Source organism: Adiantum capillus-veneris, chromosome 30, assembly GCF_014529385.1.
Source record: "Adiantum capillus-veneris isolate H3 chromosome 30, ASM1452938v2, whole genome shotgun sequence".
Taxonomy (NCBI): domain Eukaryota; kingdom Viridiplantae; phylum Streptophyta; class Polypodiopsida; order Polypodiales; family Pteridaceae; genus Adiantum; species Adiantum capillus-veneris.
This window is the reverse complement of record NC_140960.1, coordinates 58,783,694-58,809,257: the sequence shown is the minus strand read 5'-3', so window position 1 is coordinate 58,809,257 and position 25,564 is coordinate 58,783,694. Positions and strand designations below refer to the sequence as shown.

Here is a 25,564-nt window from a genome sequence, read left to right as displayed (position 1 = left end):
AGATTGAGGCGCTTACCAGATCAGTCTCCTTTGTACACAGCCTATGGGATACTGGTTGGCCCTAGAGTCCTCCAGAAAATTAGCTCTATAGGGGGATACATCATGCTGGTATGCACAGATGACATCATGGTTTCAGACACATGGCTTCACCATGGACAGTCTACCTCCTTTTCAGTACTCTCTATAGGCACCCTTGATGTCTCTGACACGGGTAGAGATTACTAGACTCATTCGTCAGGATTTGATCCAACTGGACATGAGGAGGACATGAATAGAGCCGGTACAGGAGTTGGGCACGAAGATGGCTTTCTATAGAGAGCATCTTCTCCACCTCACATAGGATGGGTTTGTGATTCGACCTAGCCATATGGACACACATCTTTCTCATGGTTCTGATTGTGCCATTGGCCAGATACGCACATCCTCACATCAGCTCGAGATTGAGACTGACAGATTCAGAGGGATACCAGCAGATAGCAGGATATGCCGCTTATGTCATCTAGAGCCAGAGACAAAGTTACATTACATATGTCATTGCACAGTGTACTATGAGATACAAGGCCGTTTTCATTGTCTATTTAGAGAGGGTTTTGGGCCTCTATCTAGGGTCATGAGTTATGAGGATCAGAGATGTCTTGGACAGTATCTACTTGAGTTACACAAGCATAGAGACACTTTACTGAAGAGAGTTGTAGAGAGACAGTCCCAGAGACAAATTACAGATTTCTTTACACTAGATATTGGACACCCAGAGGAGCAGCCACCATTGCAGATCTCAACCCGCACTTATACTACCACTACTGGCATTCTCATAGACCAAGCATTGGAGATACGGAGATCTAGACGACCGCGATTGAGGAGAGGAGCTACACAGTATCGACGGAGACTATAGGAGAGGATTCGAGCCATACTTTCTCGACGTCCAGAGTGCAAATGAGGATGGATCTCTACCATATCCCCCCCCCCCCCCCCTTCTCTCATTGTACTACACATTGTACTGGGCACCTTTGTATTAGCTTGTAGTAGTTGTGTTTTTTGTTTCAGTTCTTCCGATTCCGGACATGATATAATATTTACTATGTTGTGACAACTTGGTCTCATAGGTCATTTTGGCCTTTTGAAAACGTTAATATATCATTTCATTTCATTTCATTTCTTACTCTGGTCGACCGCTCGCCTCGCCAGGCTTACTTTCTCTTTGGTCGTGGCATTCGTGTGGTTGAGGATGTAGTCGCGATGAGGCCGGATATACTTTTGAGTTTCCCTTCGCCGCTCGCTGTTTTGGATTGGGCATGAATTACCGTCAGTTTTGGAGAGAAACATGTTGCTTGATTTTTTGCACATTACACCTTTGCTTGATGGCGATCGCATGTCTAATTGGAATCTTCGCGAACGCCATTTCGAGATATTTCTGCCAGTCGTATTTATGCTTTGTGTTTATGCTCTTCTTCTACCACATCCTTGGGCTTGCTGATCATTGTAATGCCCTTTGGCACATGCACAAATCTGATCTCTGGTGGAGAAAGCTTCTCTCTGCCTTGTGGAAAAGCCATTTGCCTTCGAAGGAGCGACCATTTCTTTGGTGCTGCTTGCTTGGAGTGCTCCCTTTCGGCACTTTTCTTAGGGCACGTCATATTCGCCCTTCTTCTTGTGTCCATTGCTCAACTGTAGAAGAGAATGTCTGCCACTTGTTGTGGGATTGCAGCAATATTTTCTCACCCGACACTACAACGTTTCGCGGTTTTCTTTATATGGGTCAGATACTGCGCTTACTGGACCCTGTGGCGTCAGCGTAATGATTACATGTTTCATCGTACTCATGCAGACCCATTCCCACTCTTCAAGTTTTCTCTTAGGCAATCATTACGGTTTGCTTTGGAAGTTGGTGATATCACCGCAAAGATACACCGGCTTTCCTATGAACATTTCTAGCTACACTGTACAGCTGAGTAGTTATGTGCTCTTCCCCTTGTATATGATCCTTTCGGTGGGTTTTCCTCACTTCGAGGTTTCCCACTAGTAAATTAATCAAACCGATAGTGTGTGTGTGTACTATATATATACATACACGTATGTATATACAAAATCTTTCATTCTAAGATGACAAAACTGTCCATGAAGTTGCTAGAAGGCCAAGTCAAAAGTAATGTAGATAAACAACATTCAAGTATTGGACAGAAAATTTGGAACCTAAAAAGGCCACCTTTTCTACCTTGTTCCAAAGCAAGTAAGTAGAGGACAACTTTTCCGAAGCCACCTACTGCAAGACTCGGAAACTCATCTGCATTGGAAGTTTGTAGAGGCAACCTACGTAGCACAAAATTTTAAATACCTTGAATAAACAGGGAGAGTGAAAAAGAAACAATATAAATTTCTACAGTCCTTTTTTAATGCAAACAAACTTCAAGGAAAGACATATTTGGTGCTATATCAAAGGATGCCCAGACGCGCTAAAATAGTATGATAGTGGAGGTACAGAATCCCATCTAGGAGGTGCAGAAACCATTGCTTATCTGACAAGGGACAGGGCATGGGTCTATAAACTGCCTCTCCCCTCTGTTCTTCAGCTATCAAAACAGTATCAGTATCTAGATCTACTCTTTTCTTCTCATCACCTATAGTTTTTGCTATTGTAGAATTAGCAATTTGACTTTTAATCTAGTTTTTAATCACAAACATGGTCCACATCTCACAGATATAAGGATGTGGTCACACAAGCACCAATTATCTGTATGCAACTCTTTCAAATTGGGCATGGTTACAAAAAGACTTGCATAGTTTCATATAAGCCAAATGCACATGTGACCATGCATACGGAACACTTCTTTCAAACTGATAACCATGCGTCGTGTGACCACTGCGTAGTCTGTGATCTCAAAATGTGGTGATAAGTTAGAAGATCCTAATAGGCTGGGTTCACAACAGCCGGTGGAAGATGAATGAAAAGGAGTGCGGCTCCACTGTGCAACTTGCACATTTCTGGACCCACAAAAGCTTTTGCCAGTAACCCCCCACCCGGAAGAGAAACTGGCAGATCGAGGAGCTTGAACTCAATCCTGTGGCTGTGCACACAATGGCTCTACCATAAAGCTGCAGCTCACTGGACAGCAAAAATAAACTATGGTGCTGCTTCTGTCTCTTGTGAACGAGGGGAGAGGCGGAAGATAAAAAGCAGTGGTTCTGCTGCCGCCTAGTCTGAACCCACCCATAGTTGCTGGCAACCCTTGTCTTTGTGGAAGCTGAGTTGGCATTTGGCGCTCCAAATTCATTAATCATTCATGTTAGGCAGGAAACTTAAGATACACAGCTTGCAAGGCAGACAAAGATTTAGGATAAGCATCCCCACGTGCATGTATTCCCTTGATTGAAATCGCCTAGAATGTCAAAGACAAGAAATCCAAAGCATTCCCACTTTATGTCAGCCCCAGACTTGAGCTGTAGGGACATGTGGTTTGGGACACTACAACTGAAACAGATTCTAAACAACAGGGGGTATACCTCCTTTTACACAGCACGGACCAGTTAGCCACGTTCTTCTGAAGTTCATAAACACCTCAGATTACACCTTTGATGCACTATAATGGAGATACTAGCAGGATGTGGGACGTCTATCCAGAAAAAATATTCCTTAGTTTCCAATGACATAAGGCAGGGTCTAAGCATCTCAAAGTCCTGCAAATAGGCAGATGTTTCTTCTGAGCATCTCACTGTGCACGTTGAAGAAATTTTTTTCTCTACTCCCGTGGAGAATGAGCCCGAGGATAAAGGTGACAAAAGAGGACGCACAGTAGCAACGATACCATGTAGTCGGTATGCGGCCGTGTATTCTGGTCGAAAAATCCCTCATGAATATCTCGTCTGGGGCAGAAGGAAGTGAGGAAAGCCTGTCACTATTTGTGTGGTTCTCTTGAGTAGCAAAACCAAACCCCCAGTATGTTTTGGTTTCAAGATCCCTCTCTGTGCTATTGTATGCTCCAGTTGATTACTCCCTCCCGTTCTAGCTTTAGTTTTAGTTTTGTCATTCACTTTTCCTCTTTTTGAGATGATAGAGGATACACAACAGTTATACACGGATTGGTCTCCTAGGCTGAGTTCGGCCTCAGAAGACGTAAACAAAATCTTCCTTTCTTTCGTTCTCTCTAGCCTGATTCATCTTTGTACTTTGCCTGAATTTTCCCTCCCCCAGCAGCGTTGCTTCCCACAACCTTGTTTATGTCCATCAGGTAGATGCTTTCAGATCACTGATGTTGAAGATGCTTTGTTCTGGGGAAAAAAGGTAAGAAACATGTGGAGAAAATGTGCCTTGTTCTTCGGTCAACATGGCCACCCATCTTCTTAATTCTGATCTCATGCAAACTGCACTCTTCAAATTTGCATGTATTATTGGAATGTTAAACAATGGTAGTAAATTGTTAAGAACCTGCTCATAAGCTCATGTTCATTATTTTCCAGTAATTTCTCTCTTGTACTTTCAAAGAACACACAGTAACAAAGAAAGGATGTTTCTGTTCCATGCTTAGCAACAAGATGGGCTTCGTACTGCATCTGCTGCTTTCCTGTGAAAAGAATTTTAAAAATGTCGACATCTTTCAGAAAATTTATTTCCATTGTCATGAACAAAATGACATGTAGAAGCTTGTGACACGGAGATGCAGGGACTGCAGGCAGTCAAACATCGAGATATTGTCTACATTAATATATCAAGATGGCAGGAAAATAAGCGTTATTACCGGGGCTAAAGGTTTGATAGCTGAGAAACGACAGAGAACCTAAAAGCGCATCCTGAACCTTGGAGCCCACAATAAGGCAGCAATCAACAGGCCTACTTGCCTGAAAAGTAAGTAACAGTATAAGACTATACACCTATAACTAATTATCAAGTCTTTTGAACTTAGCAGAAGATACCAACATTCTGATGATTTGGGAAAGCAATAGTTCCCAAGAATGTAGGTTGACAATGCTCCCCTAATTCAACTGTAAGAACCTGCATCTTACTCTGTGATTACATTAGCCATAAGGGACAATAATGCAAATTGCTATCGTCTGGATTTTGCTTACATTCTGTAGCCCTTGAACTCGTATAAAACACAGCCACGCAGAACTGGATCCCTACAATAAGAAATTTTGCAGGAAATGAGAATAAAAATCCATCTTTATTCATCGACCAAGATCATAAAAAGTTTGCTTCAAATACTACAACAAAAGGACACTAAACAATGATCTATTTCAGAGGACAACATAAAAGGGCAACATTTTCTTCATGCTATGAAACAATCATAGCTATAGGTCTCAACGCTTGTGAGCACCAGCATCAGGGTAAAACACAAGAAAAAGAATGTCTTCAAAAGGCCAAAATAACCTAAACTGAAAATTACAATAAGATTTGTGAAATGTGAGTGTGCCTGTGTGTAAAGAACCTTTTCATTAGTATGAGCTATGATGAGCTCACAGAAGATTGACTTTTGATATGAAATCAGCTCTTTGCATGACTTTCCTTTACTGTCACTCTTGGTCATTTATTTTCACAGTTTACATTGTCACTTATTTAATTGAGAGAACATGTACACGACCATTTTTTTGGGGTGTTGAATCGTTGTTTGATTGCCCATTAACATGTCCCTTGATCCAGAATAAGTGCTTGCACACAATGTCACATCTCCTCAAAGAATATTTTGTCCTTGAAAAACATAATTGGAAGGATCTAGATTGAGAATGGGAAATGGCTATTTAGCCCTTTCTCTCCCTAATTTCCCAATTATGGGATTTCACATCGTGAGGGGCAGAGATGTGAGTCGGGCAAGAGGCCTATATCTAGGCATGGATGAAGGGGGGGGGGGGGGGGGTGTCACTTTTAAGGCATAGCATTCAGCCCTGCAGGGATGATAGGACTGAAGTACGCCCAGTTTAATTCCATGTATTGATGATTTTGTGGTGGGCCCTAGGCTAATTGGGGTGGTAGTGGATCATGCTGTCCCGAATTTTGTGCTTAGTTTCTCATACAGTATAGTTGCATTGTCGCAGACACTCAGGCCCACTCCCTACACATTTATGAGGGAGACAAATCTGTCTATATTGATGAGATATATAGAGCTGTGTGTGAGGGTTTTCTTGATACTTGGCGCATGTCCACGATTGTACCTATTTTCAAATATGGGGACCCTACTTTGCTTGGGAATTACCATACTATCATGATTGGACACACACTAGCCAGATTATATGCATCCATCATTGAGCATGAGCTGAGCAAATGGGCAGAAAGAGGGGGCATCTGAGCGCCAGGCCAAGCTGGTTTCAGGAGGGGTTTCTCTATTCTAGATCACATTCTCACACTATGAGCTACTATTGAGGAGGGCAGATTTTATGGGAGGAGGATTTATTGTAGTTTTGTGGATTTCCGCAAAGCTTTTGATACAGTTTCGAGGGGCAGATTGAAGCGCAGACTGCAAGAACTGAGAGTGCTGGTAGAGCTCATATGGGGAATCATGGCCTTGTACAAGACATTTACAGGACGAGTGCGTATGCCCCTAGGGACGTCAAAGATTATTCACTCCACTGTTGGGATGAAATAGGGCTGCCCACTATTCCCCACTCTTTTTGGCTTGTATGTGGATGAAGCTTCAGACTACATAGAGAGGGAGGGTGACAATGGAGCACAATTGGCAAGGACATGGATACCCCTTTTGCTATATGCAGATGCTATTGTGCTTATTTGATACAACGCCATCTTGATGCTGTACACACATTTGTGCAGGATATTGGTATGTTTGTTAACCTTGGGAAGACCAAGGCTATGGTATTCAATACTACAACCCAATTCTACTTATGGACAGGACCGAGTGGAGTATACGGATATCTACACTTACCTTGGGGTGGTTTTTATTGGCCCGATTTTCTCCATGAGGAGAGCGGTAGAGACTAGATGACTAGAGCATACGCAACTTTGGGAGGTTTGGAGAGGATGTTTTCATAGGTTCAGTTCTAGGAGCCTCACACCAAGCTATGGCTTTTTGATACTCTGGTTGGCTCAGCTATGCTATACGGAATGCAGATATGGGGACCCTCAGTAGATCATCATAGTCGTCAGCATGGGCGTACAAATGGGTCGTGAGAGATGGAGAGGCCACTCATCTCGAGGATCTCCAGGATCAAGGCTAAGGGCCTTGGTTCCCCATGCAATCATCCGAGCAGAGCTGGCTGCCCCTCCTTTGGTGGCTGAGGCTCTTACAAGATCAATGGCATTCATACACAGCTTATGGGAGCTCCCGCAAGATCGCTAGGTTGGCCCTAGAGTCCTCTCGGCACTTGATAGCATAGGAAGATACATCATGTTGGTATGCACAGATGGCAGCATGGTTTGAGCTACATGGTCTCTCTATGGACATGCTTCCCCCCTTTCGGGCCACAGCCAGCACGTGGGCTGCCAACTCCTAGAGGAAAAAACAACTAAGCTCCACGTGGCAAGTGACCACTCTAGTAGCAGGGTCCCCAGTGTGTTTAGACTCACTGTCCAAATCGCCACAACTTGCTCTCTAAGCTCTGTGTCCAACAAAATCCTCTTTGGAATATGTAGCATAAGACTGCCACTCCGTGGTGTGATATGATGCGCGCGCTCGCTGCTACTGCTTCGCTCGCCATCACCAGACACCCCCCCGCTACCCCTTCTTTCTCTTGCCCCTCCAGCCTCTTCGCCATTGGTGGTTTTTTTTCTATTTTGGTAGCCATCCATGCTGCAGGAAAACGTCTAACCCCGACTTCCTGCAGTAATAGACACAGATGGAGGCTCGTCCTCCGCCCCAGAGGGACTCAAAGGAAGCCCCCTCGCGCGACCCCGTTGAGCCCACCATTGGACTTGCTCTGTCGTCAGCGGAGCAAGCAAGCTTTGCAGAAGAGGTAGAGAACCTCTAGGCCACCTTTGTTATCTGCAAGATGATTGGTAGTAGACCCAACCGAGGTGAGGTACGCGAACTCCTTGTAGCAGGGCTACAGTGTCACTGGCACGGATAGGCAGTTAGTCACAGTTGGCCAGGTTCCACACTAGACGGACTCTCTTACCAGGTCGGTGATACGTGGCAGGGATACGAGTGGTGGTCCAGTCGACACCGTGGCCAACGCACCACTACCACAGTTCAGAGATATGCTTAGCTGGATTAGATATTGGTGAGCCGTTGGTGGCTCTTTATGTTGTATATATCCGTAGTTGTTTGGGTATATAGAGGATCTACTTTTGTGTGGTCAGTCATCTTAGAGTCTATTATCAGAGTTGTACACAGCACGTCTGTACCATCCCTACACAGTTGAGCCTCGACACCCCCACTGTACCTATGAGATCTGGGTTGGAGCTGAGTGTGCTGCCATGCCAGAGTCTATACCGGTTTCTTTGAGTTTGTCAATGTTCGTGCCGTTCATGATCTGCTGAGTCATATTGTCGTTGTTGCTCTGTTATTCTTGCTCTTTTGTTCTTTGTCTTCTGTGTTTGCATTCTGTGGAGTGAGATATCACGCACATTGCACTGAGGAGCACCCACTACAGAGGGCACGACACACTATCTCCGCTACAGGTGCTCTCATTTTTGGCACGCCCGGTGAGACCTCAACTGAAGTTTCACTCCATTGTGCCTACAGGTCGAGGAGCTAGCTCGTTTAAGCTCTCACTCGAGCTAAATACTAGACTAGATAGTCTAGTCACTCGTCCTGGTCTAGTCCCCTCTCGTCCTTACTTACTTTGGCATCTCTGAGAAGGAAGTAATACTTGAATATAGCCAAAAGCCTTTTATTCCTTGCATAGTCTGGGTGATCAGTACTCAGTAGATCCTGACAGGCCTGTATGGTCGCATCTTTGGAAAGTTGGGAGTAAGTCCTAGTGGCTGGTTTTATAGAGGGAAAGCTTGTCATCCCCAAGGCATGACCAATGTGTGTAGCTGTGACTGTGTGACCGCGTACCTTGAGGAAAATCTTGAGAACTTCATGGACCATATCCACAGGGACCATATCCGGTAGATTTGCATCTGCCAACGCTGTAAGACCTAGCGTGTGCAATTGATCTCTGGATAGAGCTTCTCCAAGTAATGGATGAGGCGGCTGTATGTGAAAATTCAAGGTGAATTTGGCGTGACTTTTTGATGTCTGAGGCCTACTGATCTGATGGCTGAGCACTTGAGTGTTAGTCTTCTTTTTATCTTTAGGACGTACATTCAGATCACTAGAAGGTTCTGAATCTGGCTCCGACTCTGAGGACTCTGTAGATGATTTTTAACTGTCATCACTGGGATCACTTGAAGATATATCGTTGAGGCCGTGGCTGGAGTGTTCTGCATCTTCCTGAATCGAAGTTTCAGATTTATCAGACAAAGATCTCTGGTGCAAGTAGAGACTCTAGCAGAAAAATACCCTGAAGACCTAGTGATTGGGAAATCGGTTCTTCAATGAAGGGGTAAGCAATAGCCTCAGATTTCAGGCTCAAAAAGTTACGCGCGCTAGTGCAAGCACAGGAATGAGATGGGGTCCTTAGAACAACAGTAATCCTAAGGCTTGAATTATTTTACAGCCTTAGGATAAGTCAAATTAAATTATTTTAAATTGTCTACACTGGACCAAATGGCCGGACAAGTGCGAATAGGTAATGCCAGAGCAGTGCTGGTATGGCATTGCGCTGGGGAGCAGCTAACAATTTCATTAGTAGCATCTGTGTGTGCAGTTGTGAGTTAATTTGCACATTTCATTAATAGCTTAGGGACTTTTAAAAGTGAAAGTTGAAGGGTTTTTAAAGTTATTAAGTAAGTGTGCCAAGTGGCACACTTACCAATGCAAAACTACCTCTCTCACTCTCACTCTCACCCTCTCTCTTCCTAGCGCCCCCTCTCCCTGATGGCTATTTAGGAGCACCCCCTCCCCCATTTCTCAGTATTTGCAATGCTCCTACCCCCCCTATTGTGAGTATGCTCTACGCATTGGAGCCCACCATGGAAGCTTGAGAGCAACCCCTTGTGACATATGTGGTGGCCTCGTGCTCCTATTGTGTAGAACAAGGGTTCTCATAGCCATAGCCAGCTTTCGGTAAAGTTTCATCGCGAGAAGGTGCAGCGGGCACTCTCTTCGTAGAGTGTGATGGTTGTAAATTCTCTGTTTTCAGCCCCTAATCATCTCTCTTAGGGTGAATTTCAGCAAAATACATATAGAATCTAGTTCTTCTCTACCTACACTACGCACACACAAAGTTTGGTGCGATTCCATCGCAAAAAAGGTCTCTATTTCGGCTTTGGAAGGTGCTCAGGTAACATTTTCAGGTTATGTGCAAAAAATTACAGCAAGCATGTGTGCGTGCATTTTGCGTGTTTCTCCCTTGTTTTTATTGTAGGAATAACAGATTATGCAAAAAGGGACACAGTTAGCGGAAGGTAGACTCTCATTTTCGAGAGCTTCCGTTGAGTTTTGTGAAAGATAGACTCTCGTTTTCGAGAGCTTCCCAAAATCTCATAGCAGAGGGAAAATCCTCTTAGTATTTTGAGAGTAGCTTTCGCACTCTCTCAGTCAGAAGCAGAAAAGAAAGAATAGAGGACGGGCAATTGCCCCGTTACTGTGCTTGTAAAGATTCTCTCTTAGTAATAAAGATAATCTCTTTATGGGGGGGGACCAGCCCATCTTCTGGTCCCCAATGAAGTGTCAAGCTTTCTCTCTCTCTTTCTAATTCTCTTGAGTATTTGAAGTACAATTAAAAGTCAGTTTACGCTTCCGTATTATTTGTGACAACTGTTGCAGGTACTTAGGTCAACTGCCGAAAAGGTAGAAAGGGGCAAGGGTTGGGACTGGGTCGGAAAGGAAAGAGGGTGAGAGAAAGGCAGGTAGGTCAACGATGCCAAGAGGAGAGGGTCTAGGGGTGGTCAGGGGCAAGGGTAGGTAGGTCGAGGGGACTAGGGGCGAGGTATGAGGATAGGGGCAAGGGGGTTGATGAGGGGCAAGAGTATAAGGTGGGGCGAGACCAGGGACTAGGGTGGATGGTGAGGAGCGAGAGGATGAGAGTAGGGGTGAGGGAGGGTTAGGGAGGGCAAGGGATGAGGGTAGGGGCGAGGGAGGGTTAGGGAGGGGCGAGAGAAGGGAAGATAGGGGCGAGGATAGTGGGTAGGTGCGAGATGGGAGAGAGGCGAGGCCAGTAAGTTTAAACAACAACGCACAGAGGGCAACATGTAGAAACTTCGGATTTTTTAATCTGATCATGCTGTGTGAGACGAAGTGATTGCATATGCAGCGGTTAGCTTCACATTGAAGACATTGCATTGAGGAGCACCCACTACAGAGGGCACGGCACACTATCTTCGCTACAGGTGCAGTAAGTGAAGGTCTCCGTGCTAAAGGCTTGGGTGGGCTTGTGGTTACTGCATGACACATACAAGGCAGTCAAAAGAGCGACAAAGCCCACTACTAAGTCCATTGAAGTACTACCATAGAAAGCGTCAACCCTTCGTGCCAAGCAGAAGTCCACGAGCCCCATTACCCCTACCTTCCCCCTCAAACAGTTCTACACCTCCCCCGTCACCCCCATCAATCAACTTCTCATCCACTGTGTTACAACAAGCTCTTGCATAGACAACCATGGAGGAGCTCACAAGCGTTCTAGCTAAGGCGAATATTAAGTTTCCGACTTTTAGGCTCTCTCTCTCTCCACAGAAGATGCTGACGACCATGCCTGGAGGTTCGTTTCTCTCTGCAGAGGCCGTGGGCTCAACCTAGAAGATGCCTACTTAGTACTCTTCCCATCTACCTTGGATGGCTTAGCAAACAAGTGTTATAGTCAGTTTGTAGAGAACCACTTTACTACTTGGGCCACGTTAAGACAACAGTTTTGTGAAGCTTTCAAACCAGGGGACTTCCAAGAAAGGGTTCTGGATGAGTTGGCCAACCTGATGCTTCAGCTTAAAGAGACTTTTGCAGAACTCATGACCCGAACAAAGTCTCTCGTCGCCAAGCTTCCTCAGCCACCAGATGAGTTCATGGTCAAGAAATGGGTAGAGAAGGCTCTTCCAAAGACTTCTCAGCAAAAATTGAGAGAGAATCTCTGACTCGATGGCACCTTGGAGGAGTTTGTTGCGGCTGCTACTAGGATAGAGGGGGCAAGGAAACTGTTTACCGACTCTTCTCAGATAGAGACTGCCTCTGTACTCTTGGAGAGTCCGTCTGACCCTTTGACTTCTCTACGTAGGGAACTTGAAGCCCTAAAACTACAACGTGCTCTTCAAGAGGAGAAATCAATCTCTCTTAGACAGGAGAAGCCCCCACATCGCGAGGCTTTGGATCAAAACAAGAGAGAAGAGCTTAGGTCTCAACAGGAGACTAAGGCTATGGTATGGTGCAGCTCATGCCGCTCTCTAGGACACCCTCCACAGGACTGTCCCCTTCGTGCTTATTGCCACTTCTTGCCACTTCTGTGAAAAGTCTGGACATGAAGACAAGGATTGCTACTATATCAAGGGATTGCGGCAAATACAACAAAGTCTCGGTTTTTTTCTCCAACAAGGGCTAGCACCAACATCCAATATGGTTCACCCTATGGCCATCCAAATTACATGCCACCTTTGCTCAATACCCCTACTGTCAAGGTATGTCAAGTACTTTTCTATCTCAAAATTTTTATACCCATGCTGCCTCAACCCCTCAAAGCTTCTACACATCAGCCTCCAACTCTATGCAACAAGAGCAAAGACCACCTAGTCCCCCGTTTAGTCCATCAAATCGGCCCATCTTATGCTATAGATGTGGAGAATATGGACATTACCAAAGAAAGTGTCCTTTACCTGAAGGGTCTCCTCCTTTGCCGACATTGTCTGGAGTCTAAGGACCACTATAGTAAGGATTGTCCCAAGCAAAGGGCATCCTCATCTTCAGTCCAACTCAAAACCAACAAGAATTCACATTTCCGAAGATCAATGTGATCACAATGAACACCATCCCTCAGCCATCACCTCCTACTCATATGATTAGGCCACAACAAGTGGGGGAGCCCGCTGGCGTCCTCACTCGGGCACAAAGAGAAGCTCTTGGTCTCAGCTTGCCAATAGGTCCATCTCGTCCATCTCCACTTCCACAACTTGACCCAACTGAAGAGCCCTTCATTGGTGCTAGGAGCAGGCCAGTCTCTATGCTATCAGACATTGATGGAGCCTTCTTGGAAGCAGTGGCTGACTTGCAACAGGTCAAAGTTCCAGAGGAAGCCCAGATCACAGAAGCTAAGCCCACAACGGAAGCAATCTTGAAGAACACCTTTCAGCAAGTATCCCTTTACGATATGCTTTGGCTCGATGCAACCCTCGGAAGTGACACCCATCTCAGTCATTCAGTCTCTGTACCTGGGTGCAGGGCCTAGTGATGGGCACCTCCCCATATAGCCCTCAGAGTCTTACATGATTTCCTATCCAGCAACACCTTTCACTGATTATAAAAGTCCTCGTCTCACTGTATCTATTCTTGGGCATCAATTCTTCGGCGTCATAGTCGATGGTGGTTCTGGGATCAATCTGATGCCAGAGTTCACTATGTTGGCTTTAGGGTTGCAGCCTACCCGCCCTGCTCCATTCACTGTTACACTGGCCGACTTGAGGACAGTCTATCCAGTGGGCATAGTAGACAAGGTGCCTCTGAAGGTACAAGACTTCACCTTTAGCTTGGATTTTGTGGTGGTCAGTCTTCCCCAGGTGGAGGGGGGTGTTTCCCTTGCTTATTGGTAGACCATGGTTGCAGCATACTAAGGCACTTCATGATTGGGGAAACGATGTCATGTGGATACATACTCCTGGCTCCCCCATGCAACCAATTCGACTCGAAGAAGGTATGGATCCAGTAGTTCATCACAACTCGTTGTCAGTACAGTCCAACCCCGACCTCGAGCAACTTACCCCACCTGACGGGTCTGACGAAGACCTGCTACAGTGGTTGGAAGCTACCACATCGATGCCATGCTATGTGGTCTCTATTCAAGCCTCACCTGTGGATACACTCTCTCTCCCAGATCCTCAAGCTGACACCAGTAACCCAAGTCGTACAGCAGAAAGTGTGCCAGTCCCAGAAGCAAGTGTGTTAGTCCCTGATGACCATGATTCAAGTGTTCCTCTGATGGAAGTCGTCGGCCTTGGTGAATCTATAACACATCACCGAAGGTGAAAGAAATCCTCTGCATGAGTTCGCCAACGTTCCACCTCTTCCTTTAACATCCCTCGGGTCTGACGCCCCACCCACGTAAAAGCACTCTGCTGTGTCTGAAGACTTATCCTTCGAGGAGCTTCCACCAGGATGGTTACAAGAGGAGTATGCGGAGCTTCCAATCGATCAAACACCAGCCCATGATGTCTCAAAGCTCCAAGAGGCAGGTCACTCCTCATCTTCTGAGGCGCCCTCTGCAGCTACACCTCTTGACTCGGTCAAAGAAGTCAACCTAAGCGACCCTGACAACCCTAAGCACATCCTCTTAGCAGCTTGGTTATGGGAGCATCCTGCGCTACTTGATCAGGTAGTCTCTTTCATGCACTCTTTTGAAGATGTTTTTGCTTGGTCCTACAAGGATTTAGAAGGGATCGCAACAGAATTGGGTGTCCATACTATCCCTCTGGTTGAAGGGGCTAAGCTTGACAGAGGTCGAGCTTACAAGCTCAACCCAAAGTATGCAGAAGCTGTCAAGTCAAAGCTAGAAAAAATGCAAGAGGCAGGGGTCATTATACCTGTGGAGCACTCTGAGTGGTTATCACCATGGTGATAGCACCTAAGAAGCTGTGCAATAAAATCCGTGTGTGCGTAGATTACCGCACTCTGAACAAGGTAACTATTCCAGATAGTTTTCCCACACCTTTCACAGAGCGTGTGCTAGAAGATGTAGCAGGGCATGTATTGTACAGTTTCATGGACGGGTTCAGTGGATTCAATCAGTTGGGCATCCATCCAGGTGACCAAATTAAAACGGCTTTTGTGACTCCCTGGGGTATTTTTATCTACACTAGAATGTTGTTTGGGTTGAAAAATGCTCCACCTTCCTTCAATCGCACAATATATCTCATATTCTGTCCCTTGCTTACGGATCATCTTCGCATCTTCATGGATAATTTTTCAACCTTCTCGGGTGCTCAATGTTCAACCCCACTGGAGAATCTAGAGGAGCACCTCGCTTAGCTCTCTGCTGTCTTTCTCACGTGCAGAGAGGCACGCCTGAAGCTCAATCCGAACAAATGTCATTTTTTGGTCACTGAAGGTACACTTCTAGGCCATGTAGTGTCTGCTAAAGGTTTAGCACCCGACACAGAGAAGATAGTAGAAATCTTGAAGTTACCGCCTCCAATCAACCCTAAAGGTATTTAGAGCTTCGTAGGCCATACAGGCTATCATCGCAGGTTTATTATACGCATGTAGGCACAGGTGGCTCAACCACTGACCCGACTCACCAGTGCTACTGTACCCTTCCAATGGTCCAAACCTGAGGCTGAAGCATTTGCTTACCTCCAAAAACGCCTCAATGAAGCACCTATTCTAGTGGCTCCGGATTGGCCTATTCCTTTTCATGTGCATACTGATGCCAATCAACTAGCTGTGCGTGCTGTGCTGACTCAGCATAGTAAGGAGTACAACCTGGATCACCTTGTTCACTATGAAAATTGCCTACTCACCACAACAGAGCGCAACTATAGCACCACAGAAAGGGAAGGTTGGCTATTGTGTATGCTTTACAAAATTTTCTCCATTATTTATTAGGAGTCCACTTCATAGTTATTACTGATCACCATGCCCTGCGCTATATGCTTAATAAGCCGCAAATTGTAGGTCAAGTATGGCGATGGCTACTCTTATCTCAAGAGTTTGATTTCGAGTGGTACTCAGACACGGCAAACATCATGTCCTTGCTCATCACCTCTCTTGCATTCACACAGGTGAAGAAGCAACAGGGGTTGCAGATGACTTTCCAGATAGCAGTCTCTTTAAGGTGAATACCACTCCGGAATGGTACGATGATTCTTGCATTTGCTATCTATTGGCCTGTGCCCTGAGAATGCGTCTCCATTGCAGAAGAGAAGATTGCTTTTAAAGTCGAGGCCATTCACTCTAATTGGAGGCCAGCTCTACAAGTGCGGACCAGATGGTGTTCTGAGACGGTGTGTCTCCCCTCATGAAGTTGAGAATATTCTGGAGGATGTCCACAGTGGTCCCACTGGTGGCCATTACCCTAGTCACATCACCGCCCAGAAGATTCTACAGAGTGGTCTATGGTGGCCCTATGTTTTTTGTGATGCAATTGCCTATGTGAAAAGTATGTGATGTGTGTCAGCGCTGTGGACCTAAACCAAGAAAATAGTCAAACCGTCCTCTGTAGGTCTCTATGGCATGGCTGCCCTTTGAGTGATGGAGCATGGATTTTGTGGGTCCAATTGCTCCTCCGGCCCAACTAGGTAACTGGAAGTATCTGTTGGTGGCTACAAATTATGCAACCAAGTGGGCAGAGGTACTAGCGACAACTGATTGCACTGGCAATACTGTAGCCAAGTTTCTGTATGAAAATGCAGGTTTGGCTGTCCCCTGGAGATCACAAGTGATAGGGGCAATCACTTTGTTAATGAAATGATTTCAACCTTGCTCGCCAACTACAAGATTTTTCCTCGTAAGTCTTGTTCTTATTACCCTAGAGAAAATGGGCAGGCCGAGAGCACCAACAAGGTTCTGATAGCCCTCCTGCAGAAAGCATGTCATCTCCATCCGTCGTCTATCCACGGCACCCTTTGGGCATACTGAACTTCCTTCAAAGCCACAACCAATCACACCCCATTTCAGTTAGCCTTCGGTTTGGAAGCAATAGCACCCTTTGAATTCAACTCAGGATCTCCGCGAGTAGGGAGTCTGCGTGCCCATGGGGGCTTGGGGTCTGCCTCTGTCTCTCGTCTCACCCTATTAGAAGAAAGCCACAGTTTGGCTTCTCAGGCTCTTGAAGCAAAGAAACTTTGTCGCAAGGCTTGGCATGATTCCCTTCTCCGAAAGACAAAATTTATGCAAGGCTCACTAGTGCTACTGTGTATCAAGCTAAATATCAGAAAAAAGCAAAGAAGTTGGTCCCAGCTTGGCAAGGCCCATTCATGGTACAGGAAATCTTGCCACAAGGAGCAATCCAGCTAGTAACTTTGGAAGGTGTCCCCTTGTCGCTGGTAAATGGCTCCAGAATCAAATGCTATTATCCCTCTAAGTAAGCCGTCTGCAGCTATTTCAATCTTTGTAGATGTTCTCCCTATAGTATAATATAGGTTCTGCACGACCCTTCCCTCTTCTTTCACTTAACTTCCCACCAGAGTCGGTGTTATCATAATGTCCCTGCACACTCTCAGTCTGAGCTATTAGTCTCTACTATGCCTGTCCTCGGTAAACCTTCTCTACTGTGTAATTGGGGTGCTTGTTTCGTCCTAAACTTCTTGTAACCATCTCATTCTTTCCAGACTACCTTGTTGTATTGCTTTGTATCGTCACAGTCTTGTTTGAACACTCAAAATGGGTCTCTATAATGTAACACATGTTAGGTCATTAGGAAACATCTGTACACAATCATTCTCTTTCCATTCTTCTTTTCAGTTCTACTGAGTTCCTTCTTCTTCTTATTCCAATGTTTACTAAGTGCGGCTTTTGGGTCACTTTATTACCATTGCTCTCCCCTAAAGTTTATACCCACTCTCTCTCTCTCTCTCTCTCTCTCTCTCTCTCTCTCTCTCTAGAGCTTAGATTGCCATAATCAACCGAGTTTTCCCTAAGGTTTTCCCTCTCTCAGGAATCACCCTTGCCAGTTCATTCTACACCTTGACCTAAGCACTAACCCTCGCCCTTCCTACCTCCAGGAGTGCAATGTCTTCAATGTGAAGCTAACCGCTGGATATGCAATTACTTCGTCTCACACAGCATGATCAGATTAAAAATCCGAAGTTTCTACATGTTGCCCTCTGTGTGTTTTTGTTTAAACTTACTACCCTCGACTCTCTCCCATCTCGCACCTACCCACTACCCTCGCCCCTATCTCCCCTTGTCTCGCCCCTCCCTAACCCTCATCCCTCGCCCCTACTCTCATCCCCTCTCCCCTACCCTGCATCTCTCGCCCCTACCCTGTCCCCCTCGCCCCTCACCACCCACTCTAGTCCCTATTCTTGGCCCACCTTGTACTCTCGTCCATCATCCTACCCTCATCCCTCGCCTCTAGTCCCCTCGACCTACCTACCCTCGCCCCTCACCACCCCTAGACCCTCTCCTGTTGGCATCGTCGACCTACCTGCCTTTCTCACCCTCTTTCCTTTTCGACCCAGCCCCAACCCTCGCCCCTTCCTACCTTTCGGCAGTCGATCTAAGTACCCGCGACAGCGACCCTGCAAGAGTCTATACAGCGACAGTGGACAGCGTGAAGAGTCTATACAGCGATAGTACAGCCATACTGTTGATGTATGAGATTGTGGGAAATTTTGCGATGCATGCTGTTGTGGGAAAATTCTAGGAAGTGCATGTTGTGATGTGATGTATCAGAGACAGATATGTTGATATATGCTTCTTGTATGCTTCTGTAAGAATTCATCTCATTGGAGAGACTCCTGCAATCATCAGGCTTGTGCTCATCGGTAGACACCACACCAAATATTTGAGACTACAGAGACTCCTACGGCTTGAAAAAGAAAGCAGGTGCGTAAAAGGAACTTGAGCCAGAGATCTTTGTCTGATAAATCTGAAACTTCGATTGAGGAAGATGCAGAACACTCCAGCCACGGCCTCACCGATATATCTTTAAGCGATCCCAGTGATGACAGTTACAAAGCATCTACAGAGTCCTTAGAGTCGGAGCCAGATTCAAAACCTTCTAGTGATCTGAATGTACCTCCTAAAGATAAAAGGAAGACTAACTTTTTTGTGAATCTGCTTTGATTACTTTACAAGTGGGAAACCTCAAAGCGAGGGAAACCCACGAAAAGAAAGGGATACAAAAATCTGAGCACTATAAGGCTCCGAAAGCTAGAAACAGTCAAAGTAAATCCTGTAGGCATCAAGAGTGATGTCTCCAACATCATAAGCAAAATGTAGTGCTTCACAAAGAGATGATTTGAAATAGGGGAAGGGGTCAACATAGGTGCCTTGGAACATTAAGGAGTTCCTATGGTGCCAGATGGCCCACAGAGTCCAAAATCTGACCCAGGTGAAGAACACCGCAAACTGAGAATGCGATGACCGAAGCACTCCAAAAAGCCAAAAGCGTCTGTGAAAAGAGCCGGAAGGAAAATGCAGCCGAAGAGCAGTCGACACTTTCCGAATGAAGGCTCTGGAGTGGCGACAACGCCATAGCAAGTGTGCACGGTCTCCTCAGCTTCAAGGCATCTGGGGCTGCCGAGTATGTAACACACTGCCAACACGTAGAGCTCCCACCAAGCAGCGCCACAAGAAAACCCTTTCCTTCAAAGGTAGATGACTCTGCCAAATACGAGACATTGTGTGTTGCCACCACAAGGATGACTCGGAGAGCAACCACAACCGATTACCATGATGCACAATCCATATATCAGACTGAAGGATGGCATATACACTGCCAGTTGAGATATAGTCCAATCTAGTCGTAGCCAGATTCCAATCAGAGAAGCGAGAGTCCACATCCAAAGGAGGAATGGGTGATTAATCAGCAAGCATCCTTTGAATTTTCTGCCAAAGAGAAGAATAGTGAGGACCCAACCAAAAGCGGGACACTGCATCAGCGAACGAAATAACATAACCCGAGCCATCAAGCACCTGATGCACCTAACAGATTCCTTTTTGGGCAAAAAAATATGCTTGGCGAGGAGACCGTTGAACCAAAGCCGAAGCGAAGGCCTTGCTCCAATGCAGACTCTCCAAACGAAGAGAATTACCCACAGCGGATGGTCGACCATTCCAAGCCAAATGCGAAGTGACAACTTTCCAATCAACAATGAGAGAAGAAGTAAAGGGACATCCAGGAATGTGTCCTTCAAGCTTCCCAAAAACAACATCCCAATAAGTCGGTTGCCAATGAACAAAAGCTGGGGTGACAATGTGCGTACACAAATGTGTGACCATGAGAGCCCAGGGTTGCTGCTGCTCCACCAAGACTGGCAACAACATAGCTTTCCGGGCCAAAAGATGACATCGCAAGTCCAAAATATTTAACCCTCCAAGCCGCTTGGGAGAACACAGCTTGTCCATAGAGAGAAGCCGAAGACCCTTCTTGGTAGACGAGGTCCGCCAAAAATGCTCTAAAATATTGGACATGAGGGACTGCAAGCGCAACCGAGGCCGGGATAACAAAGGCAAGTAAAACTGCACATAAGCCACAAGGATGCATTGGACAATCCTGAGACGTACATGAAGAGGCCATGTGGACAGTTTCCAATAATTTAACTTGGAACGTAGACGTTGGAGTACCCAATCCAGTTTTTGCATAGCCGATACATTCCAACCCAACGGATAACCCAAATGGCGAACCAAAATATGTGGAGGAACAATCTCCCCTGGCCATAATATCTTATGCCAATCACACTCCTTCAGAGGCAATAGCTTGGATTTACAAAAGTTAACTTTGAGACCTGCTGCCAATCCAAACAAGTGAAGAGTATGCATAGTTTGCTGTACATCATCATAGTGATTACGAGGCATAAACAAAGAGTCATCTGCATAGGCCTGACCAGCAAATTGCCATCCCGAAGGTAAAGACAGGCCATGTAGCCTACCACTGGAAGTCAAGGAATCTAAATACATAAACAAGGGGTGAGTAGCAATCGCATAGAGCAGAGCACTCAAAGGGCAGCCCTGTCTCACCGACCGTCCCAAAGGCCAATATTTTGTAAGAGATCCATCCAACAAGCCCGCAGAAGTGTTGTGTGCATAGAAGAACAACACGACACGGGATATCCTAGGCCCAAATCCCAAGTGTTGCATGGTGCCCGCAATATAATCCCAAAGAACAGTATCAAAGGCCTTTTCAATGTCAACCTGCATGACCAATACATCCTGTCGAGTGTATTTTGCATATTTCGTACCAATGATGACATTCGCGAGGTTATCAGTAATTTGACGCCGTGGAATGAAGCTGTATTGAGATTGATGCAAGCCTTCATGCAAAAAGCACTTGAGTCGGTTAGCTAGCATTTTTGCCGTTAATTTATATACCACAGGCATCAGTGTAATAGGCCGCCAATGAGAGAATTCTTCACACAATGCATGCATAGGTGTCAACTTGAGCAAACCTTCTTTCCAAGAGGAGGGCAGTTCCTGCTGTTCCCAAGCTGTATTCATCATGAACAAAAGAGGCATCTTCAAATAATCCCAGAAGGACAAGAAAATTCCACAGAGAGGCCATCCCAACCAGGAGCTCTCCATTGACCCAAATCAAGCAAGCTGGCATGCAATTCCGGCCTCAGTGAAAATAGCCTCCAAGTCTTGAGCCTGCTGCATCGAAAGGATGGGAGTAACATGTGATAGAAACATGCGACGCGCTTGACAAGCTGCACTCGTGGGAGAAGAAGGGGCCTCAAAAATCTTTCCATAATGAGAATGTAGGGCGAGTGCTAGCTCTTGTAAAGTGGAGGTCCATTCCCCTGAAGGTAACTTAACTCTTCCTATAGCTTGAGACTGCCTGGAGTGATGCAAATGCCGGAAAAATTGTTTAGAAAAACATCCTTTATCTGCAAAAGCTTGTTGTCAAGCTCGAGTCTGCCATTTGGCCAATTTCCTCTCATCATTGTGCTTACACAGCGCAGAAAACAACTCAGTCGCTTGAGTGTCGGTAAGAGAAGAATGATTCGCCAAGTGCATTAGTCTGCTACAAGCATCCTTCGCCTGATTAACCTGTTCCCTTAATTGTGACAAATAATCCCTGCCATAATCCTGGATAACACATTGAACACGCATAACAAAGCGGAACCAGGCTATGTCCATATCAACATACATCTGGCAGATCAAAGGCGGGATGATATCCACAATCATAGCCCGAAAAGGATCATGCTTGAGATAAGCATTATTGACATGCAAAAGCCTCTTCTTGGGCAGGCGATCATTGGGATCAAAAGAACCGAAACGAAGCTTCAAGCATACAGGAAAATGATCCGAAAGACACATAGCATAATCAATCCTCAACTCGCATACAAAGTCATCATAATGTTGTATGTGAAAAAGATACCAGCGATCTAGCCGAGCGCGATACATAGATTGAGCATTATGTTGAAAAGTGAATCCTGGATCAGTCGCATGCGATAGGGGCCACAAATCAAGCCCAATACATGTCATCATAAATTGATCCCACGATTGCTGTTCCGTATGAAGCATGTGAGAATGCCCAGTAGTATTATCTCCATGGTTAGGTGCATTATTAAAGTCTCCACAGAGAAATGCATTAGAACGCCAACAATAAGAGGAGATAGCACTCCACAACCGTGCCCTATCTGCAGAAGCTGTGTATGCATATAAGCCTCCAAATTCAAAAACTTCTCCATTAAAAATAAATTGGATGACCATCCATCTCCCAGCTGGGTCATTGAAAACCAAGGTCGGGAAGAGTTCGTGTTGAACAAGTATAAGCACACCGGAATAGCCGGCCGAGCCTGCATAAGCTATCCTGTAGCCTGCAAGGTAAGAGGTCTGTCCTGCAAATTGATGCTGGTTATGCTCCTAAAGAACCACAATATCCGCTTGACATGTATGTACATAGTGCCAGGTTAACCGCCACTTGTCATGATTGCATAACCCACGCACATTATAGGAGATGCAATTCAAAGAACTATGCATTCTGATATGATATATACTGTGGGCGAGGAAATGACAAAATGGGAGAAAACTCAATTACCAGTGCCCATCGACACATCCTCCCCGGCTGCAAGCACCTTAGGAGGTGGGTCAAGACTTGGACCCGGAAGATTGAAAGTAAAAGCACCTTGCAATGAAGAGGCTTCGCTTGTAACAACTTCCTTGTAAGAACGGACCACCTTGTCCCAAGCTTCAGCCAAAGACGTGTTGTCATTACAAGGGAGATTTTTTTGAGCAACATTCTTCAAAGGGGGCACATAATTACAATAAGATGCCGGAATACAGGCTGTAGCAGCTTTAACGGGTTTCTTGGGCAGCATCCAAGTTTGGGAGGTTGAAGCCTGTTCTTTGCCTTTGTCTTTAATATTCGGAGAGGTAGAAAGTGCAGACAATTGTAGTTGTTTCCCCTTGCCTTTATTCACCCCGGCTGTCAGAGAGGAGGTTGAAGCACCTTTGGTTTGAACTTCAGCAGAAGATTTCGGATTTGAGTGTGGTTGAGGAGTAGGAACAGCTGAAGGCGGTGATTGTAGGTTTGGTTCCGGACATTCGGACTGCATATGACTGAATTTGCCACATCGGAAGCAAGAGTTTGCAAATTTTCCCCACTTAAGCTTAAATGGACTCTTGCCAACCACTACATCCCTAGAATCGATGGAAATACCTCCTGGTGTGGGGATATTTGTGTCCCACAGAATACAAAAACGGTTTGTATTTGCGTCCAGCTTCGGAGGGCAAATGACTTTGCCCAACTAAGCAGCTAGCAAAGGAAGGAAGTGACGCCAGGTGCGAGGAAAATCGACCACCTCAACCCAAACGAGACACTTGTAACGAATGAGACTCTGATATTCCTTGGTGAGGAGCCCAGAGCAGTACATGAGTTATCTGCATCTTGAAGAAAAGAGGAGACATTTCAAACAAAGCGTCCTGAGCATCCATGCCTGCCAGCAAGACTTCATAGAACCCGCGCGCGCCGAAGTAAACCCCTCAGACTGCTTGCCGTTTGAGCAAGAAATCAACCCATTGGCCTACATCCTGAGCTGTAGGCATTCTTCCCGGGAAAAAAAGAATCACTGCGTTGAGTGCATATCGAGCAACGGGATCCATAAGCTCCTGTTAAGGAATGCGCACTTCCATGACAGGAGCGGATCCTTCCCAGGCTTGACGTGCATCCTCAAAGTCCTCATGCAAACATTCTTTGATAAGGCTTAAAGCATCCATATCCGAAGATTCCATGGCCTTCCGGCGCTTGTATATACACTGCTCGGCCGAATCCATGTGAAGCTCCCACACACACACAATCTTTTTTTTTTGGGTTTTTGGATATTTGACTGCTATCGACACCGACAGACACACACAAGCTGGCTCTACAGGAATCTGCTGCTTGAAAACTTTAATCAAACTAAAAACCTACAGATTTACAGAACCTGCGTTGGAAGCTGGCTGTCAAGGCAAAGCCTGAACTGTAGATGAGGGAGGCCAGGGGCGCTCAGAGTTGTTTGTCGCAGGAGCAGGACTGCTCGCAGTAGTGGGTGCAGAGCAGACCCGGGGCATCACAGCGTTGAGGACGCGTGTAGGGCTACAGGGAATTCTCTGGTGGGACACCGCGCGCACACACAAGCTGTCAATTCAGAGACCTTCACGCTTTGCTATCCCACTGTGAAACCCTAGCTCGCTGCTGCCTGATTGTGAAACCCTAACTTGCTATAATCCGATTGTGAAACCCTAACACTGCTGCCCAACTGTCAAGGCGCTGGCACAGCAGGCGTCAGCACACACACAAGCACACACACAATCACACCCGTTGGCGTTGGCACAGCAGGCTTCAACACACCACACACACATACACACACGCGCGCACACACATAGGCCCCCACTGGCTGGGCAGAGTGGCGCGCGAGCAGACTTGGAGGCAGAGGCAGGGTCACGCAGGAGAGGAGGCCACACAAACACACACACCACACACCACACACAAAAAAAAAAGAAAAAAAAAAGAAGGAAAAAAAAGAAGACTAACACTCAAGTGCTCAACCATCAGATCAGTAGGCCTAAGACATCAAAAATTCACGCCAAATTCACCTTGAATTTTCACATACAGCTGTCTCATCCATCATTTGGAGAAGTTCTATCCAGAGCCTCAACTGCACACACTAGGTCTTACAGTGTTGGTAGATGCAAATCTACAGGATATGGTCCTTGTGGATATGGTCCATGAAGTTCTCAAGCTTTTCCCTAAGGTACACACGGTCACACACTCACAGCTACACGCATTGGTCATGGCTTGGGGATGACAAGATTTCCCACTATAAAACCAGCCACTAGGACTTACTCCCAACTTTCCAAAGATGCAACCATACAGGCCTGTCAAGATCTACTGAGTACTGATCACCCAAACTATGCAAGGAATAAAAGGCTTTTGGCTATATTCAAGTATTACTTCCTGCTCAGAGATGCCAAAGTAAGTAAGGAAAGATGCGATGTACCTATGTTGTTCTCTCACTGCGACAGCCTCTATTGTCTCATCCACACCATTCCATGTGGTTTCGATCAGATTCTTTACACATCTTTACAGTCCCGAGCGAAGAGGTTTCGAGCACAGGTGCATTCGGTACAGTCTAGCTTTCAGTGCTTTGCGGCTCCTACATTGGCTGGGGTGATTAACATATATGTAAGCCTTGTGGATGTGTATACCGAGATGCAAAGTACGCACTCCAAAGCAAAAGGAAAATCTATTGCCCATACATCAAGTTTACCCGAGAAGAAGAAGAAGAAGAAGAGGGCTC

General features: G+C 45.9%; 1 protein-coding gene across 1 annotated transcript in view; it reads right to left on the bottom strand.

The window, feature by feature from the left end:
• The window catches only part of LOC147418026 (uncharacterized), a 180,246-nt gene that overhangs the window by 44,199 nt on the left and 110,483 nt on the right, over positions 1-25,564 (bottom strand). The window contains exons 16-20 of the mRNA XM_086506589.1: positions 5,059-5,109; positions 4,910-4,984; positions 4,731-4,830; positions 4,421-4,556; positions 2,213-2,307 (exon numbers count right to left, since the gene is read on the bottom strand). Coding sequence (XP_086362715.1) covers positions 2,213-2,307; positions 4,421-4,556; positions 4,731-4,830; positions 4,910-4,984; positions 5,059-5,109 — 457 coding nt within the window. The remainder of the gene's footprint in view (positions 1-2,212; positions 2,308-4,420; positions 4,557-4,730; positions 4,831-4,909; positions 4,985-5,058; positions 5,110-25,564) is intronic.